The 19,913-nt window shown below is 44.5% G+C and overlaps 1 protein-coding gene across 1 annotated transcript in view; it reads left to right on the top strand.

The window, feature by feature from the left end:
• Positions 1-10,589: 10,589 nt before the first annotated feature.
• Positions 10,590-19,913, top strand: part of LOC112888842 (proteasome activator subunit 4) — a 31,920-nt gene continuing 22,596 nt past the window's right edge. The window contains exons 1-16 of the mRNA XM_025955200.1: positions 10,590-10,750; positions 13,110-13,212; positions 13,302-13,414; positions 13,492-13,614; positions 15,210-15,311; positions 15,406-15,571; positions 17,300-17,416; positions 17,769-17,836; positions 17,921-18,022; positions 18,113-18,329; positions 18,495-18,722; positions 18,809-18,936; positions 19,037-19,154; positions 19,248-19,463; positions 19,548-19,697; positions 19,810-19,886. Of these exons, the coding sequence (XP_025810985.1) occupies positions 10,590-10,750; positions 13,110-13,212; positions 13,302-13,414; positions 13,492-13,614; positions 15,210-15,311; positions 15,406-15,571; positions 17,300-17,416; positions 17,769-17,836; positions 17,921-18,022; positions 18,113-18,329; positions 18,495-18,722; positions 18,809-18,936; positions 19,037-19,154; positions 19,248-19,463; positions 19,548-19,697; positions 19,810-19,886 (2,189 nt within the window). The remainder of the gene's footprint in view (positions 10,751-13,109; positions 13,213-13,301; positions 13,415-13,491; positions 13,615-15,209; positions 15,312-15,405; positions 15,572-17,299; positions 17,417-17,768; positions 17,837-17,920; positions 18,023-18,112; positions 18,330-18,494; positions 18,723-18,808; positions 18,937-19,036; positions 19,155-19,247; positions 19,464-19,547; positions 19,698-19,809; positions 19,887-19,913) is intronic.

Genomic DNA, 19,913 nt, shown 5'->3' on the forward strand with positions numbered 1-19,913 from the left:
GGTTCGGGGCTTCAGTTGATCTCTTGGTGACATTCACTCGGTCTTCAGGAACATCCTCCGTAGACTCCGGGGAGATCTCGTAGGTAACGTTGCCGAAGTAGTCGTATCTACATGTAATGCAACATTACATTCAAGCGTGCACATAAAACTACCTTACTTCACAATTCAATTGCAATCCAGCATTCATACAACATACTATTCACATATTAACCAAAAAGATCTGAACTAAACCTAGATAGAGCTTTAGGGGGATAACTAACCAGAATCGGCTGCTTGTTGAAGATCACAACAGAGCCGATTGGAAACAACGGAGGTTTAGCTGATGGAAAGATACATCGGGTTTCTAGACGATTGATGAAAACATTGATTACTTCAGTAGAGGGATGATTCCTAAAGCAATCGTGTCCTAACTGAGATGTGCTTAAGGGTTATTCTAGATAACTAAGTGTGGTTGCATCGGCTCGACTACGTCAGCACAACTATTGAGTGACGTATAGCCGAATGGAGTGTGGTTAAGGGTATGTGACTGATAAGTATAAAGCCGACCTCTCAGTCGATAAATCGACTGATAGAAGTGTGTGGATAAGAAGATGGGAAAACTAAGGATCGATCGGCCATAACCGATATGGAAAAATAACCAAAATCGGCTTGGGTCGGCCGATGGCAAGAACCCTAAGATTATGGGTGCATCTGCCGATGTAGGACAGAACAAAGGAGTTGTATCAGCAGTAGCCGATACTAGAAAGGTATCAATCGTATCAGCTAACCAGCCGATGGTAGAAGCATCGACTGACAGCTGTTACACAGAAACATTCTAGACTCAAGGGAAACGGATGCTTAGCGGCTGAACTGATAGTCAACGCTGAAGCATAACCGCAGAGGGGTAAAAGCTAAGCAGCAGAAACACATAAACTAACAGGGATTCTTTTACGAAAAGGATCTTAAGGAAACGACAATCAAGACAAGGATAACATCTTGACGGTAAGGAGATGAGCACCAGGGTGATAGGACTAACTAACCGTCAACTTTCTCCACCTAAAACATATATCCTATACTTTATCTTCCAGCTATAACATATGCATACAATATAAGGTACAAACAAAGCATTCATTCCCTGATATTTAACCTAGACCGCAAATCAAAGACTTTCACTCAAGATCACAACATAAAATTTGTAGATTTCGACCTAGGGTTTCAAACAACACTGATTTTGCATTTTTATGAACTTCCTACGAAAATCTATGAAATGTAGAAGTTCATCGATTTGAAATACAGAAAGCTTTAGAAATTTTACAAAGAACACCCTAGAACTTTCTAAAACGAAACAATCAAGTCCCTGGTTCGGGAAAACGGGTAACAGGAAGTTAATGACGATATTCCGGCAATGGAGTCGCCGGCATTAAGAAGATTCCGCGAATTAGGGCAAACCTTTGGGTAGCCTTGGTTATGAAGGAGAACATGCGGAAAGTGAATTCCCGCAATGAACAGGATCGGCGATAAGATGAGCTTGACGATGACGAGATTCCGTGGTTGATGAAGAAGTTTGCCGGGCAGGGTTGCCATGCTTGGTTGCATCGAAGCTCCTCCGAGCTCGTCACGCCTAACTGCCGCCTTCACTCCACAACTCCTCCTTCCGACTCGCCTCGCCGTAACCGTCACCTTCGATTTGCCTCCTCTTCTTCCAGCTTGCTGCCCCTCGTGCATCTCACTCGCGAGCGAGCTCGCGTCCTCGACACGATCACTCTTGCACCATCAGAGATCACCGGGGCGTAGTTAGGGTCGATGCCATCACGTTCTCGCATCTCGCGCAGAAACCTTCCATCGCAACTCCTTCTGCGCGTGCCGTTACTCGGCACGTCGCACTCCAACACTATCTGCTCGTGCCCGTGGGTTCGTTCTGCTCCGGCCGCTCAACACCTGCCTATACCGCCAACTCCCACGTGCCACCACGCGCATGCTTGCGCCACTCGCTCGGCATCACCCACGAACCACTCCTGTGCCGCTGCCGCGCACGCCTGCTGCCTCACCCGCGCGCCTGGACCACTTCGCGCGTCACTGCTCACTCCGGGTTGCTCGCCTCCACCCGGGTCTCGCACCTGCTGCGCTCGCACGCGTCCTGCACGCCATTGCTCGCTCGGGGTCGCTCGCATCCAGCATATCCGTGCCGCCACGCTGCGAGCTTTGCCCCAGCGCCGCTTGGTTCGCGTGCCGCTCATGCGTTTGCTCCACGCCTTCCACACGTCCGTGCAGCGCTCTCGCCAACCGCAGCGAGCCCCTGTGCCGCCAGTCCTTTGCCATTCTCCTCCGTCCAAGCCCGGCGCCGTCCCCTGGTACTGTCTCCGTGCTCCAACGCCACCATGCGCCGTTGCTTGGCTCTGCTGGCGCCCCCGTGCTGTCGCCTGCGCTCGGCCCACTCCAGCCGAGCCGCACGCCCCTTGGCCGCGCCCATTCGCACGCCGTGGCCCACATCGCCGGATCCGCTCCTGCACCGCGCCTGTGCGCATCCACGCCGCGCCACGCCAGCACACGCCGCCGTCAGCTCGCTCGGGCTCGCCTGCGTTTCGCGCCTCTCGCCTCTGCTCCCCTGCGCGTTCGCGAGCCACCGCCTGCCCGCCAGCATCTCGCTTTCCAGCCGAGCTGCCGCTTGCCGCACGCTTACGCGCGCCCTTAGCGCTTGCACCGCGCGCGCTCCTGCTCCATGCCGCCAGCTCCTGCATCCATGCGCTCTGCCAGCTCCTGCACCTGCCGCGCGCGCTGCTGTGCCGAGCTGCTCCCTGCCTGGGCCCGCCAGCCTGCACACCGCCTGGCCACGCCGCGCGCCCGCCCACGAGCCGGCCGGGCGCCCGCCGCCCGCGCGCCACGCCAGCGCTGCTCGGCCCGTCTGCTCCCGCCAGCCGCGCCCGCTGCCTCGGGCTCGCCCGCGTGGGGCCGCTGCCGCTGCGCGCCGGCCCCGCGCGCCCCGCACCGCCTGCTGCCGCCTGGGCCGGCCTCTGCCCGAGCCCGAGCGCACGCTCGCGCAAGCGCCGCGCACCACCAGCGCTGACCAGCGCCTGCCGTCGCCAGCCCCCGAGCGCGCCCAGGCCGCCCGCTCGCCGCGCGCTGCGCCTGGCGCCTGCCGCTGCCCGCGCGTGCGCCCGCGCCTCCGCGTGCCGCCGGCCTTGCGCCAGCCGCTCGAGCACGCCACCCGCGCACGCCGCTTGGACCAGTGGAGAGAAGAGAGAGGGATGGCCGGGTGGATAAGAATGAAGCCAGGGAAGGGATGCCGCCGGTGGGGGAGAAAAACAAGATGGGCGCCAGGGGAAGGGAGAGCAGAGAAGGAGAAGTGGAACTCTCCCAAGGACTTGTGCGCAATTTAGAAAAACTACAGGGACCTGTTTGTAAAACAAAATTTCCCGTTGATTTAAAACCCAAATGAAGGAATGCCCAAAATGAAAGTTGGAGAGTTTTTCAAACTCTACAATATTGCTTTAGGGCTCAAGTTCAAAAACTCAAAACTTATATTTTTACACGTGAATCTTCGAGCAAAAGTCAGATTTGAATTACTTTTGTCCTAAAGAATGAATTTTATAAAATTCAGAACCTAAATGCAAGCATTTATGACACGTCATAATGACGGGATAAACTCATCATAATGATTGGATAGACATGTCATGATGACCTGCACTTTTACACTTTAGCCCTGAGTAAATTTGAAAGTTACTTTTGTAAATCATACATTTGCATTAAAGGACTTGTACTTTTATAAAATTACATAGATACCCTCGTTTTTACCATTTTACCCAAAATTTTTTACGCACTTCAACATACACATTTCAAATGAAACTTTGAATAAATAATTATATATTTTTACAAAACATAAAGTAAGAAAAACATACTTGCAAAACCACCCTTTACTTATTTCGAAATTACCTCCCATCCACACACATTTTGCAAAAACAACCCTAGGTTTTTCTATAATTACAAAAATACCCTTTTAACTTGTACTTTTAATTTTCAAAAGCTTCACACAAACATACACAAGCTTTATACTTAACAAACACATATTTCATACTAACAAAATATATGCCTAGCATTGCAAATACATGAACTGTCACAGACATCATATCGAAATCTCTAAGGGTTGAAATGTACAATGAAGGCGAGGCGGACGAAGCAAGGCAGTTAGAGCTTGATTCTGTCGAAGAGGCTCGTTGCACCGCTCTTGTCCAGTCAGCATGATACCTGCAGGGGATCCGGCAATATCACGACCGCAACGTGAGAGAACGGTCATTCAATATAGGCGATTTGGTCCTACGCTGCATCCAAAATGAGTCCGGCTTACACAAGCTCAACTAGAGGTGGGAAGGCCCGTTCATCGTGAAGCAGGTCACAAGACCGGGGTCATATCGACTACAATACCCCGAGGGCCAAGATGTCCTAAATTCTTGGAACGTTCAAAACCTGCGCAAGTTCTACCCGTGAGAAGGCGTGCGGGGATAGCTGTTCTCCGGACGCCTAGACAGCCTTTTTCTTCCGAATCAATTTGGAGGCTATGTGTCACAAAATTCAGAATGTAAATTTTTCTGTTAACAGACAGAGGCTACGGCCACGTTCATGTTTTATATAAATCGACTTCTTGTCATAAGTTTTGACGGAGGCTACGGCCACGTTCATGCTTTATCGACTTCTTTCCATAAGCTTTGATGGAGGCTACGGCCACGTCCATGCTTTATATGAATCGACTTCTTACCATGACCTTTGATGGTCATTTGCGAAGACGATCGCGTTTTTCCCAACAAATTCGATCCATTCGATTGGTTTATACCTAAATTGTTGGACGGGCTCACATGAGGAGCTATTTCGACTATGCCCAGAGTCGTTGCACTCAGGGTAGTTTCGATTTCTTGCCATAAGCACGGCAGTCACGTGACAATGCTCGTGTTCTTTTCTAACTGGTTAGACCTGCTCATTTGGGTTATACCTAACTTGTTGGATGGGTTCCTACTCGGAGCTACTTCGACTAGTTCCAGGGTCGCTGCACCCGGGGTAGTGTCTACTACTTAGCCTTTAAACTTGGATGACCATTCAGCTAAGGCACATACAAGTGGGGACATCAAATAAAAATATATATACAAGGAAACGAGTACTTATTTTTACATCTCAATCATGCAGTACACTCTTTCCTATCTGTTCTGCAACAGGTTGGGCTTCTTGGAGATACTTGTTGAATTGTTCTTCAGAGCACTCCGCAGCCACACCCTGTGCGAACACTTCTAGTCGAGCTTCTGGCCAAAAGGATTTTACAAAGGAAAGAGCGTGGCTGACACACGCGATCGGGGCTTCGTTGAGGAAACTGAGGACCTTCTGTGGCGCTCCGAGAAGTCGCTCCAGCAAGGGCCGCTCGCCTGCTTTGCCGTCTTCTTGTGGGTCCACCATGTCCACAAGCTTCTGGGCGGCTCCCCTGAGGTCCTCCAGCTCCTTTTGCCGCTGCTCCTTCTCCTTGCCCAGCGTCTTGATTTGCTGAAGGCAACTGGTGAACTGTTGTTCAGTGTCGACGATTACCTTCTACAACTTCTCGATGTCATCTGTACGGAAATACAGCATATTCTTCACGTCAGTAAGCAGCTCTTCTTTATACGTTAAGATTTTCCTAAGCTCTGCGGTGAAGATTTTTTCAGAATCCAAGATAATTATTAAGTGAAAGTACTCGAAGGAAGAAAGGGCTTGCCTTGGTGCGCCTTCTTCTATTCTTTGAGTTGTTCCTGGAGTTCGGAGTTGGCCTTCTCGAGATTGCGGAGATCATTCTTGAGGAGCCACGTCTCTCGAGTCCGCTCCAGCTTCAGCTTGTCAAGCTCTCTCTGGAGATAAATATTCTTTGTCTTCTCTTTGGATATGAGTTTTTCCTTGGCAGCGAACTCCTGGTGGCCACTCATGACTGCCATCAGTTTTTCAGTCTTCTTTTGTGAGTGCTTGATCACATCCTGCATAAGGGAAAGACTAAGACAAGCAACTCTACAACGTATACTGGCAGAAGAGTAATCACGCCTTACCAGGGTAAAATTGTACATCTCTTTGGAGATTTTCTTGAAGTACCGGATGTTGTTGTCCGTCAGAATCGGATCATCCACCAGATCTGTGGTGATGACGTTCTGGTATCCGCGTCCGGCCACCAGTAGATCTCCAGGGCTCCTTGAGGTCCCTGCGGCTTCTTTAGTAGATGGTTGTTGGGCACCTGCAAGTTAAGATGCATTCAGTACATAATGTTTGTGGTCTAAGCAGCTAGCTGTGGGCGGTCAGACACTTATCTGTGCCATCTGCAGGAGTGGCATCAGTGGTCTCGACCTGTTCCTCACCACCAGCTCTGGCTTCGGCTTGCTGGGGCTCGGGGGGTGGAAGGTTGGGCAGTGTTGTGTCCACCTCGGGGGCTGGTTCCTTGGGCGCGGGGTCCTCTAGGGCTGGTGGCTCGGGGGCTAGGATAGCTGCGGCAGGCTTCGGCTTGTGCCTCATGTCGCTTGCAGACCTAATGAAGCGGAATCAGTTATCTTATTACACAAGTCGAGCAGAACAGGATGTTCATTATGCAAGAAAAGATCTATACTTACAGCGAAAACTTCTTCATGACAGCTTTCTTTACTCTTAGAGCCCGTGGTGTCTCAACCACGGTACTCGTTGCTGGTGGCGGGGTCACACCAGCTAGTGGCGCGGTGCCCGCCACGGCAATGGTAACCGTCCCTATTGTAGTAGTCTCTGGGTCCGTTCCCACCTCTTGGCGTATGGGGTCGGGAGAACAAGGCAAAAACTTCATACCTGGAGGATTCGACTACATGTGCTTTCCGTTTGCGCACAACCCGACGACCCTGCGGGACCGAAGGCAGAGTTTCGGTCAACTCCACGGATGGTGCGGGGGAGTTGTTCCTTCTCGCCTCCCCCTCGGCTTCCCTTTCCGCCGGGGGGTTCCCGCTTTCCGTGGTTTCGCTGCTGGGCAGAGCCTCGGTTGCTTGAGCTCTCTTTGCTTCGGCTGCGGCGCTGGGGAGAAGGTGGTCCGGTCGAGGGATGTCGGGTTGTGGAGGATAGCTCTGGTACAACTCTGTGTGTCCCTGCAGAAGATTTTCAGTTAGCAGTGGCAGAACAGCAGTACTTGTTTTAAACAAGAAGTAGTCGAATACTTACTGGTTTCGGAGGATTTTGCGCAGCAAACAACTGCGGGACGTAGGGAACGGCATCCACGTCCAGCAGCACTCGCCTGACCTGGATGAGTGCGGCGTCGTTAGTCAATTCTTCTGCGCACATCCGAGAGGGATCTTCAGCGTCTATATACTCGAAGCCTAGAGTGTGGCGTTGTTGGATTGGCTGGATCCGGCGCTTGAAGAAAGAAAACATTACGGACGCTCCGGTCACTCCTATCTCTTTGTGAGCTGCTATGATGGCTAACAACTCGTCGACTTGGTCCAGGTCTCCTCTGGAGGGTTCGGTGTTCCACTCTGGCCTCACGACAGGGGGTTTGCCGGATTTTTCAAGAAGCTGGGGGGCATGGTTTTTGATGTAGAACTAGTGGTTCTTCCATCCAGGAATATTGGAGGGGAATTTATAGGAAAGGTACCTATCGTCGGCTTGCTGTCTAAGCTGGATGCCGGCGCCCCCTACAAGGGATAGATTTTTGGGTGTGGGTTGCGGCTTTACCCGAAAAAGGAAGCGGAAAAGATCCCAATGGGGTTCGATTCCGAGGAAAGCTTCGCAGAAATGGATGAAGATGGCAATATGGCAAACGGAATTCGGGTTGAGGTGATGGAGCTCAAGCCCGTAGAAATAAAAAAGGCCACGGAAGAAGGAGCAAGAGGGGAGGGCCAGACCCCGTTCGGCAAAATGGTAAAATGTGACGATTTCGTCTACATTTTCCATGGAAAAGGGTTCGCGAAAAGAGGGGCGCCAGATGACAAGACTCTTGTCTTGGAGCAAACCCTCGGAAATAAGTTTTTTGAGGTCGTTGTTGGAGCACTTATTGTGAGTCCAATCCCCAGATGGCGGCTGCGACTCTTTCTTCTTCCCATCCTTCTCGGAAGATCTCTTGGGCGCCATTTCTTGATCCGTTCGCCACGAGTTGCTCAGGGGCTGCGGAGAAAGGGGCGGAGAGATTTGGTTGGATTGGGGCTCTCTAAGGGGGTGAAGGCGGAGTGCGGCTTTGATTGGAGGATTTGGAAAGTTTTTGGCGGATTGCAGATTGGAAGCGCAGTTTTTACTTGCGTTACCGCGGGTTAAATAACCAGCGACCGGATAAGTTTTACTATTTTGAAGTTCAAGAGTCGTTTTGGGGAATATTTGGAAAATGAGGGGTCGTTTGGTGGATCGTTCAGATAAAATATTCAAATTAATTATTTTTCAGGGTTAATTGTCCCGAAAAAAGGGGTTTTTCGAATTCCGGATCTAACTTCCATCATTTGTACCATCACACCAGTTATTTACCTTGAGAATATTTTTCACTGCATGCTACGACCTTTGGATCCTTATTTTCAAAATCTGAGAGATTTGGATTCAAGGCTCAGGGGCTGCGGGATACGTGGCATCGACTACTTATTTTTTTAAATTTATTTGAAAAGTAAGTAAGATTCAAGATTAATGTGACCCTCAGCCTGATTCTCCGATTCAACCTAAGGTTCGGGGGCTACTCCATATGGAGTGCGATTTTTCAATCGCACACCATACCAAAGAAGTAATTCGGGGCATGAGTACCTCATAGCTTCGATGCAGCCAAGAAAGTACTCGAAGAAGAATTTCAGGACGGAGCTTCAAAAGAAGCCGAAGACTACTTCGAAAGTACTCGAGAAGCCTGCAGTACTCAGCTACGAAGAGCTCGGGGGCTTGTCAGACCCGGGGCTACGGGACTGTGTCCATAACGTAGTTTAAACAAGACTAGAAGATAAAGCCTATCTATCTCTTATTTATATTGATTCTCTACTCGTATGAGTAGGAGATAAAGCTAGTCGATACAGAAGGAAATTACTCGAGTTATACTCGGGTACGATTCCTTTGCTAGTATTGGGCTAGAATTCATGTAACCTGATTCTCCCAGATATATAGGTGGGGGCAGTGACCCATTCAAAACACAATATCAATACTCAAGGCAATACAAACCACCATACAGGATGTAGGGTATTACGCACCTCGCAGCCCGAACCTGTCTAAATCTTGTGTTCCTTGCACCTTCGAGTTCCTGATCTCGGCGTGTCCTCACCTAAACTTACCACCTTGGGTATATCCCTCGGTGGGCAGCCGATAAAACACCGACACCAGTGCCCCATGTGTCGGTGGCATGACATATGTGAAAAGTTATCCCACCTTGCTAGATGAGGGCAAGGTTCACCAACATATAAACCTAAGTGGTAAGTGCGTTTCAACATCCTGGTCAACCCTTTTATGCGAAGTGAGGATGAGAGCGTAATCAGGGTTAGCACGAGTGTGTTTTAGTCGGTGTGCGAGTAGAAGTGAGCCATATTTGGGACCGGCATCGCCTAGCATGCCCCTTCCCTCTCTTTGACCCTAGTATAAAAAAATTCTTAATAATTTTATCCTAATAATTTTGCACTCAAAACATTGAAATAGATAATTTTACACTCAAAACATTGAAATAGAACCCTTGAGCTTTATAATTAAAGCGAATATTAACTTTAAACACATAAAATTCAACTTGAATGAATGTTTATACGGAGGATCTAAATTGGAAATTGTAAAAGAAACTCAAGCAGACGATCTCGATCATATGCACTTTCTTGACGCTAGCGCACAGGGTTCCCAAAAAACAGGAGAAGAAATTGAGTGTGTGACTTGACCATGGCACGGCACCACTATACATGCCTTTAGTGCATTTGGATAAGGAAAGAGTTGAGTTCATAGCAAAGAAGTTAGAGGGAAGATGGAGAGTAGTAGTTGAGAAAGAAATATATGATTGAACTTGAAAAAAGAAATAAAAAATGTTCAAATTACCACTCAACTTATTCGGATTTTACATAACTTTAATAAAAATACTCAGATTGCATTTAAGGGCATATATGAATATGAAAATGGAAAATGCTTTTGTAAAGAAAAGTTCAAACTTAAGATAGTTCAGGGAATTTCGGCGATTTTCCCGTGATCCCTGGGGCATCGGCATCTCCACGGCCTGCGATGCACATGGCCTGAATCTGCTCGGTCACGTGCGTGCATCGTCGTCGCATCAAACAAAGCAGCAGCGAACCTCGTGATCCGTACGGCTCGAGGCCCGAGCCTAACCGTCTCGTCAGCCTCAGCCGTCCCAGTCCACCGTGCACCGAGCCCACCCATCCCTCCGCTCCACCTCCGCTCCCCGCCCGGCGGCCGCCCCCATACGAGGCGTGCGTCACCGATAACACCACCGGAGTGGAGCACCGGCCGCCCCAAGTCTCCCTCCCTCCCTCCCAGTCGTCGTCGTCTCCACGGCTCGACGCCCCTCGTCTTGGAGGCGAAGAAAGAAACCGCCCACCTATAAATGCCCCGCGCCTGCCGACCCAGCCTCCCCAACTAAACTACCCAGACCTACCACTGCCCCATCCATTCCGCATAGAGTCAGAGAGGAGGAGGTCCGGGGGGAGGATTCGAGGATGCACCTCTACAACGCGTGGCTGCCGCCGCCGGTGGCCGCCGCGGCGCGCGGGGAGGCGGCGGCGTTCGCGGGCGCTGTGCGGGCGGCCGCCGACGCGTGGCGGCCCGGCGATCCCGACTCCGCCTACGCCACGCTCAAGTGGATCTCCGTGTTCGACCTGTAATTGCCTACTCCAACTCTCACACCCTCTTCCCGCGCTGCGGCTCGATTGCTTCTGAGGTCTCGTTTTACGACCTGCTCCCACTGGTGCTGCCTGGAGTACGGTTGACTTAGCAATCCGGTTTGTCAAGTAGCGGAAAGGGAGTGCGGAATTCGGCTGGTAGTGTTGTCAATGCGTTTGGGCTGGGTCTGGGTGCTGATTTCTGCTTGGTGCGATCGCGTTTGGCTAGGGGGAATTTCGGGTTGAGGCAATCACTATCTCAACTCTCTGGTGCTCTGTTTTGTAGTTTTGGTAGTTCATACCTCCTGTGTTTTCTGTTAAATTTAGGTATTCTGCAAGTGCTTTTTAATCAAGTGCTTTCCTGAACTACGCTCCACATTGATAATTATGGCAGCGAACGAGTGATTTCAGATAACTGCTCTTAATGGTTAGTTGTCTGCGAGTTGTATTTTTGACCAAACTGGGGAATTCAGCTTATTGCAATTGTCGGAACTCAGAACTATGCTGAACTGTCGTTAGATTCACTATACAGTTAAATGAACTGCTATGTGTTTGTTGTGTATGTTTGAATTTTATGTCATAAAAATATGTTGGATTTTTGGGAAATTGTTTTCCAGAAAATACTACGCAATAGATTGTGCTTCTGTATGAAATGCCACCCTGAAGAATTTGGTCAGTAAAATGGCACCACAAAGTTGATAGTATGCCAGTTTTGCGACATTTTTCAATGTCACCCAACTTTCCAATTTTCTTAAAGTAAAGTGACTGGAACTTCTCTAGGCCTCTTCTAGATCCTGCTGAACATGATTCAGACTCTAATAGTTTTATGGAAAAAGCTGTACACTGTGACTCCATCCAAGGCTGAAAATGGTTGCAAAGCACAACTAAGCTGATGCAGTCTGCTTAATCCAGGCTCCCAGGGTTAATAATGGGGTATGATCCAAACTTAATACTTGTAGTTTTGGTTTGGCAAACTCTTATGCGCTACTGCTTTCTGAGCAACTGAAACACAGAGCCTTGTTGCTTGCTAGTGAAGAGCTGCATTTTTGGGGTTTAGCCGGGGCTCGAGGTATTACTCATCTTCTAGCCCTGGTGCCGAATGAGCATTGAGTATGGGCTGGGGTCGTTTCTTTGTTTGAAAAGGCACGCTGGTTTATGTGAGACTCCATTGGCGTGAGTGTGTGTGGGTTCTGTAAGGGTTCTTACCCCTTTTTTCTTCTTAATATAATGATATGCAGCTCTCTTGCGTGTTTGATAAAAAGAAAAAACAGACCTCCATCCCTAGTGGAGTGGGAAGTCTTTTGCTGTTTGTTGATTGAAATGATATGATAGTGGGAGTGAAAATGGCACATTTCAAGTGAACGCCAAGTCCATTCTCTCCACTGCTTATGGCAGCAGGCCTTTCTGCCAAGGCACTGTGTACACCCCATTAAATAAAAAGCCACTATGTACAGCCAAAAGTTGGCTGCATGGAGATGAAGTCAGTAGGTACTAATAATGCATGCATGCCATGGGAACATTGATTGCTTCTTGGGATGACATTTGTTGCTGGAATTAGAGAAGGTGCTAAGGACAATATGAATATTTTGCATTAAGAAAAGCAGAAAAAAAGGAACTTTGGTTTAAAAATGGAAATAGACCAAAGTAGTACATTGTGATTTCCCACCTTTTCAGTGGCAATTTATTGTCCAAATTCTCGCACTGTAGCATTTTTCAACAATGCTTTGAGTGTATTTTTAACTCTCTTTAATTTGTGATAGTTGATTGGTTAATTTCTTTTTGATCTACTGAGTGTCTTGTGCAAACCCTCTTTAGGTGCTAACAAAAGAACCCTCATGTGGGCCATCTTGAGTGATTGATGGATCTGATTCAAAGGGATGCAGATAAGTGAAACCATCATAAATCATTTCTAGACGTTTTTGGGGATTGTTTGCAAATATTTACATATGTAGCCTTATATCTCTTCGGCTTGAATTCACCTGAACCAAATTTGGTGGCCTTTTACACACATGATGAGTTCAGATGTTAGTAACCAAGGATGGGTTTGCGCCAGGCTCTTCCTCTTATTTTGAACGTTTGAATTTTTATCTGTTTGTGACAATTGGATACATTCAATCAGAAGGTGGATCTTGTTTGAACAATCTTGTTTAAATTGTTTAATTTATGTAATGCTATAATAGGAAACATGCAGCATATTTCTGTTGCAGGACAGTTGATAAAACAGTTGTATATGATTGATAGAAACATTTATTCTTTTACGCTTGCTCTAAGCCTCTAATTACCATGGAGTTTGTAAATGATGTGGTTTATAGAGTTTGGGGATGTATTAATGTTGGTGTTTGATTTTCAATGGTATAGTTTTATTAAAGCGAAGAGTGATATTTCTCCTGAGGATGTACAGGATCTTGTAAAGCTCGGGTTGGAGATATTTCATGCATCGCAGAACAAGTTTGTTGTCCAGGTAAGTAATTAATGATCTGTATATGGATAGTTCAGATCTGTTTGCTCTTTGTTGACACATTCTTTTCTTGTAAAATGGATGATAATCAGATTAAGTGGGGAGGTTTGCTCATCAGGCTTTTAAGAAAGCACAGGAAGAGCCTTTTACTTGATGTGCAATGGAGGCCGCTGTATGATACATTGATAAAGACTCATTTCAAGAGGTAAAGTTTGACCAGTACACATTCTCCAACAATGAAAGAATGACAAAATATCTGAGTGAATGTCATGTTTGTTTCAGAAACATGGGGCCTGAGGGCTGGAAAGTAAGGAAGCAACACTTTGAAACTGTCACCTCCTTGGTACGTGCATCTAGGAATTTCTTTCCTGAAGGTGCGGCCGCTGAGATTTGGTCAGAGTTCAGGTTTGGCAGCTTCTATTTGACAAATTTAGCACGAATCTTTACTTCATTCCAGCACAGTCATATTTTTAAAACTGCTTTGCTGGTTTTTATTTTTTAATGATCCGTGTTATCCACGCTCTAAAAGCCAGTGCAGTGTTTGGCTGGACAGAATCACAGCTTAATTGACTAAGCATATGCTGACATATTGACCCTTCATTCCAAAATGCACCAAGATGTGTAACTTTGACCAAGTTTATAGAAAAATGCACCAATATCTACAACATCAAATTTGTTTCATTAAATTCACTATGAAATATGTCTTGGTAATGCATTTATTTGGTTTTCTAGAGTGGGTACAGGCTTCAAACTGAGGAATTCCTTCCTCTTCACCTTGATTTTTCTATAAACTTGTCAAAATTAGAAAACTTTTGACTTAGGAAAAACTAAAACCTACCTTTTGGAACAAAGTATTCATTTTACTTTTATTGTGGTTTTGCAATAACAAAGGTATCTAATAACCTGTAGTGCAATATATAAAAAGCCTGTACCAATCGTCTTTAAAAAGCTCTCGTAGATATTTAACGTTGGTGTCAAACCCTTCCAGCAATAATCAGATATCCTAGAAAGAGCGTGCACTAGGAATATTTGGTTATATTTTACCCAGCATCAAAGAGTATTATGTTCCTTTTGGTGTGATCCTAACAAGAACTCTCTACAAAGAATGTAAATTTTGCATTTTTATCTGCATTCTTGCGGGTCCTTAAACTTGCCAAGTATGGCACTTGTGTTCGTGTAATTAGGTAAGCTATAACCATTTAATCCATTAGCTAATGGTGGTAGCTGACATGGAACTGATGATTGATGACGTAGCTTGTGTTGTTTCCACATGTATGCTGGGCACACAAACACCAAGGTCCAAGCATGTGAATAAAAAAAGAAATCCTCACCTCACATTGTGGTACTGGGAGTAAATATCTGATTCCTTCATTGTAAGGGTACCTGAGCAGTGCAATGAGGAGCAATTTGGGCATTTGGGAATGCAAGTAGGTGAAGAGTACTAAAATGTTACATATTGTTAGTTGGTGCTACAATTTGAACATCAAAGAAGGAAGATGGACAAGATACATGGAACAACATTGGAATTATGTGTTTAAGTTTTGCAATAAATGTAGTGGTTATGTAAAAAAACATCATATATTGGATATACATTTCTTATGTGCTAATTGCATGTATTCAATGTCTATTTCATATCTTCTGGAGCCTAATGCTGACAAGTTTAAGGGGCTTAAGTGCCACTGCTATGCATATTTGGGATCTGCTAACATATTTAGCAATCTTAAAACTATCATACCCATATATGTTTGTGCTACTGGCAGCATCAGATTTCTAAATAATGAACTTAAGATCATCACAGAAAGTGAACACTAGTTTTAAGCTTGCACCTCTTAGGTTTTTTTTCTTCTATTGACAATATTATTATTGTTCCTTCCAGCCCATTATTGTTGTTAACATTTTGAAAATAGCACAGAATATAAGCAGGGATCGTAATTGGAAATTGCTTTATAATATGCTGCAAACATTGAAGTACCTTACCTTATACTGTACTGGAACTACAGGCCCTTACTGGATAATCCATGGCATAACTCAGCATTTGAAGGTGTTGGGTTTCTCAGGCTGTTTCTTCCTGCGAACTCAAGGAATCAGGATCACTTTACGATGTAAAACACATATTTGGTGGATAAGCTCCCTTCTCTCTTTCTGTAGTTGAGCATTGTTGTACTTTATATTTCAACTAATTTTGCTCTGTTGCAGTGATTGGGTCGCACAATGCCTTGATATATGGGATTCTGTCACAAATTGTAACTTCTGGGATATTCAATGGGCTTCCATCATAGCACGCTGTATAAAAAATTTTAGATCAGTGAACTGGGATGATTTTTTGCCGTTGTTATTCATAAGATACTTGAACATGTTTGAGGTATGTTGCTTCTTTCAGTTTATTCTTGAGCAGACTGGCAGAGTGGACAATATTTGAATAATATCTTAAATATCTTGCCACGACTTTTTTTCCATTGGTTAACTTTCTTAAGGATAGGAATATTTATTTTATTCTTGTAAAAATGAAGCAGGTATTAGTTTGAAATTTCTTGAGATTTTTGTTAGTTTGTATCAGAATTTTATCTCGTGTGCAGTGCTAGGGTTTATATAGCCGTAGTGGAAATGCAGTGGCAGAGTGTTTCTGTAGCGGCCATGCATATGGCATAGTATGATTGGCCATATTTGCAATAAAAAGTTTCTATCTTAAATTAAACATCAAAAGTAGAAGAGTAATAATTTTTATTTCAAAGACCCAAGATAACATCAGAACAATGCATGTCAATACCATGATTTGTGAAATTCTCTGAAAACAAGTAGTACCTTGAAGTCTTTTTTTGTAGCTTTCTCGAAACAACACAGCTAGAAAATTACAAAATATGTTGAGAGAAATAGTAGGAAAAAGTATATGAAGTTAGGAAGTGAACCGTAATATATGGGTATGTGTTCACATGCATTTTTTTCGAGAATATGCAGGAGAGCTGCTTATCTTTTTCATTAAGAAGTAAATAGTTCAGCAACTAATACAACACGAGCTGCTGTGAGGCGCTTGCCATTGCATAACAATTTACAGGCTTGTGCTAAAGAAGAACAACCAAATAAAAGAACGAAACATGATGCAATCTAAGTGACAGACGTCATACGCTACTCCTTATGTGGGAACTTCAGCAATGCTGTTCACCAAGCCTCTGCGGCCCCGCCTGAATCCAAAGCCTGATTTCCTCACCGATCTCCCCAACCAGTTGAGATAAAGATACTAATGAGTTCACATGCATAAATTGGATAGAAAGATTAATGTAGGAGGCCATATGAGGGAAAGTGGAGCATTCCTTTTCTTTCTTATAAGATTGTTCTTTGTAGTCCATGTCTTTTGCTAAAAGTTTTCAAACTACTAATCTCCTTTTGTGCATAGGAAAAATGGAGGAATTTTGAAGGTATTAAATCATGTGGGGAAATTAACTATGTTGCCCTTTGAAACAGGATGAACCTCCAGAGTTCCTATTACAATTCTTTAGAGTGGATCGTTTCATATGACTTTTGAAGGGCTTTTAACATGATGTCCAACCTCATGGAATAATTCCTTTGTCTATCCCGATGATCATTCTTCAGTTTTCATGTTTTTTGCACTTGCATTGTAGCCAAATTTGTGTTTTTGTGAATCTTCTTTCCAGATAGTATTGATTGTTTAAGGATATATGGTAGGACCATTCACTGGAAAGATCGAATATACAGTAATGGCCAAATAAGAATCTGCAATGTTTCTGCTGTGGTAATGCTCCTGCGCATAGCATGCCACCATAGAAAAGTGCATTTGCGAATGAGAGCTAAAATTAGTCCCCGTGTAGTGCCTACCGAACCATGTCCCCAATACCAGCACTATAATGTGTTATTTGGAACATCGGGTTTATACAATGCTTTGTTGGAGCTATCAAAATTTCCTAAATATTTGTCCACTGTTTTTACACTAGAAAAATGCATGTTATGATATTCAATTGATGTATTTAAAATACAATTATTTGGTAATTGTAAATACTTTGAGTTGTGCAAAAGGTTGGTGGATTAAGATTTTTTTGTTACCAAATCATTTGTATATTTCTTTCTGCATGTCTAGGTTCCTATATCAAGTGGGAACGGGTCATACCCCTTTCCAGTGGAGGTTCCTGGGAACACGAGATTTTTATTTTCCAGTAAGACAAGAACACTTGCCAAGGCAATTGCAAAGTCCATTGTAAGTTATTGACATCCTTTAAGGCAGCTCTTATTTATTTTGATCCAATTAGCTCATGGAAGTACTTATGTATTTTTGCCTCTGAATCTCTGATGTCTTGGTATAGGCAGAGTATATACTGATAAGTAACAGCTCCAATTTAATAAGGATGCTTGATTCAGTCAGTAGCCTGTTAAAGTTTTCTAATACTCTACTGATAAAATTGTTAATGTCCTGTATATCCATATAAAACAGCTTGGCAAATGAACGAAGGAGATGATATATTTATGTTACTTCATAATTGTTACACCTTCTTGCATTGTTCAACTAAAGCAAGAAAGGAATCACCTATTTTTGTTTCTACATTTTTCAGGTATACCTTTTGAAGCCTAAAAGTTTAGCATTTGAGTATTTTGAGAAGCTCGTTAATTTTTTGGAACAGTATGCCTTCTGACCTTCAGTCTTATTTGAGCTTGATGCAGTGGCTATTCATTTTGTTTTAACTCGATTACTTACGGTTTTTAGGTTCTATCATCCATCAAATGGGGGTCGATGGACCTACTCATTGGAGCGGTTCCTGCGGCATCTTGTTGTTTACTTTGAAAAACGCCTTCAACATGAACAATTGTAAGGGATCAATTTTTACTTGCATGAGTAGCTTAAAAACATCTTCATCTTATTGACTGCAGTCCATGTGTTTCAATATGTACACTTTAGTGATGCGACGGTTGAGGAACATGATCAGCCTTGTCTTGGAAAGGAAGAAAGGGTTATTTTTATCAAAGTTATCCTGAAATTACTGGATCGTGGTCAGTACAGCAAAGATAATTCTCTTGCTGAAACAGTTTCCATTGCAACTTCCATCCTGTCTTATGTTGAGCCAACCCTCGTGCTTCCGTTTGTTGCAACAAACTTCCAACTAGCTTTAGAGACAGTAAGTTTAACAACAAATATGCATTGACCTTCATTTTTTTATATATATATATTTTTTCTGTAGTTGACTTATGAGAGCCCTGCAATCTGTTTAGTTTTCAATTGGTGTGCTCTTTCAAGAGCATACTTAAGTTACTTGCTAATTATTTCAATTGTTTTCTAACAGACTACAGCTACCCATCAATTGAAGAATGCTGTCACATCTGTCGCATTTTCTGGACGTGCTCTTCTTCTGTGTTCTTTATGTTCATCCCAGTCTGATGATAGTAGTGTCATTGATTCATTCAGTGATCTTATTGTCACTTCCCTTTCAAATGCATTACTTGGCATGGATGCCAATGATCCACCCAAAACTATAGCTACAATGCAGTTAATTGGTTCCATATTTTCAAATGTAAGTCTTGTCTTTTACCTTTTCTTTTGCAATGCTGGTTTGTGGTAAAGAGTACTGTTATACTAACCATCCTATGGTGTATCTAGCTAGCTACAGTTGGTGCTAATGATGATGTGCCTGCATTTCTCCAATCTACCACTTTATCGAACTGGCTAGATGAGTTCTTTTCCCGGCTGTTTTCTGTGCTTCAAAATTTGGAATCAAGTAGTCCAATGTAAGCTGTAAAAGTTTGCATATGAAAGTTGTTTTACTGTTGAAATACTTGTCACAGCAATACAGCACTGTACTGACATTATCTCATTTGGATATTGCAGTAATGAGGGTTACCAAACCTCATTCACGTCAGGGACTTTTCTTGCTGAGGACAGCTCATATTACTTCTGCATGCTTGAAATTCTTCTTGGGAAGTTATCAAAACCCTTATTTGATCAGGTATTGCATCCTTATTTAAATGTTGCTACACTTCCTTGCACAGTAAGTATGAATTTCCAATCATGCACGTGTTTCCTTCATTTGCATTGACAGTCCCTGAAGAGAATTGCCAAGTTTGTTAATGCAAATATCCTCCCTGGTGCTACTTCAGAAGTTGGGCTTCTTTGTTGTGCCTGCGTTCATTCATATCCTGTGGAGGCTTCAGTCCATCTTTTTAAACCAATCTTAATGACTATCATGTCCTCCTTTGAGGGCACCCCAACAACAGGTTATGTTGGAAGAGCAGTTCCTGATAAAACGTCTAAAAAGGTCTGTTCAAATATAAAATGTCTGTGTCAGTATTACCCGAGCTATTCCATGTGTTATGCACCACATTTATTTGATGACATGCAGGCTGCACTTTCTCCTGCCCTGGAAACAGCATTAGACTACTATCTGAGGGTTTTGGCCATAGCCATCAGTTATGCTGGTCCCGTGTTACTCAATTATAAGGAAGAATTAAACCGCATAATAACGTCTGCGTTCCAGGCCCCTTCATGGAAGGTTATACTTTTCTTCTATCTTTTCATACATTTGGACATATAGTATTCCCGACTCCTGTAATATTTTATACTATTTTTTAGATGACGAATTTGCTTTCCTTTTGAATGACTAGGTCAATGGAGCTGGGGATCATCTCCTTCGCTCTCTGCTAGGAAATTTGGTTTCCTATTATCCAATAGATCAGTACAAGTATGTTTACGTCTTGTTCACCTGATG

Source organism: Panicum hallii, chromosome 4 (assembly GCF_002211085.1).
Source record: "Panicum hallii strain FIL2 chromosome 4, PHallii_v3.1, whole genome shotgun sequence".
Taxonomy (NCBI): Eukaryota; Viridiplantae; Streptophyta; class Magnoliopsida; order Poales; family Poaceae; genus Panicum; species Panicum hallii.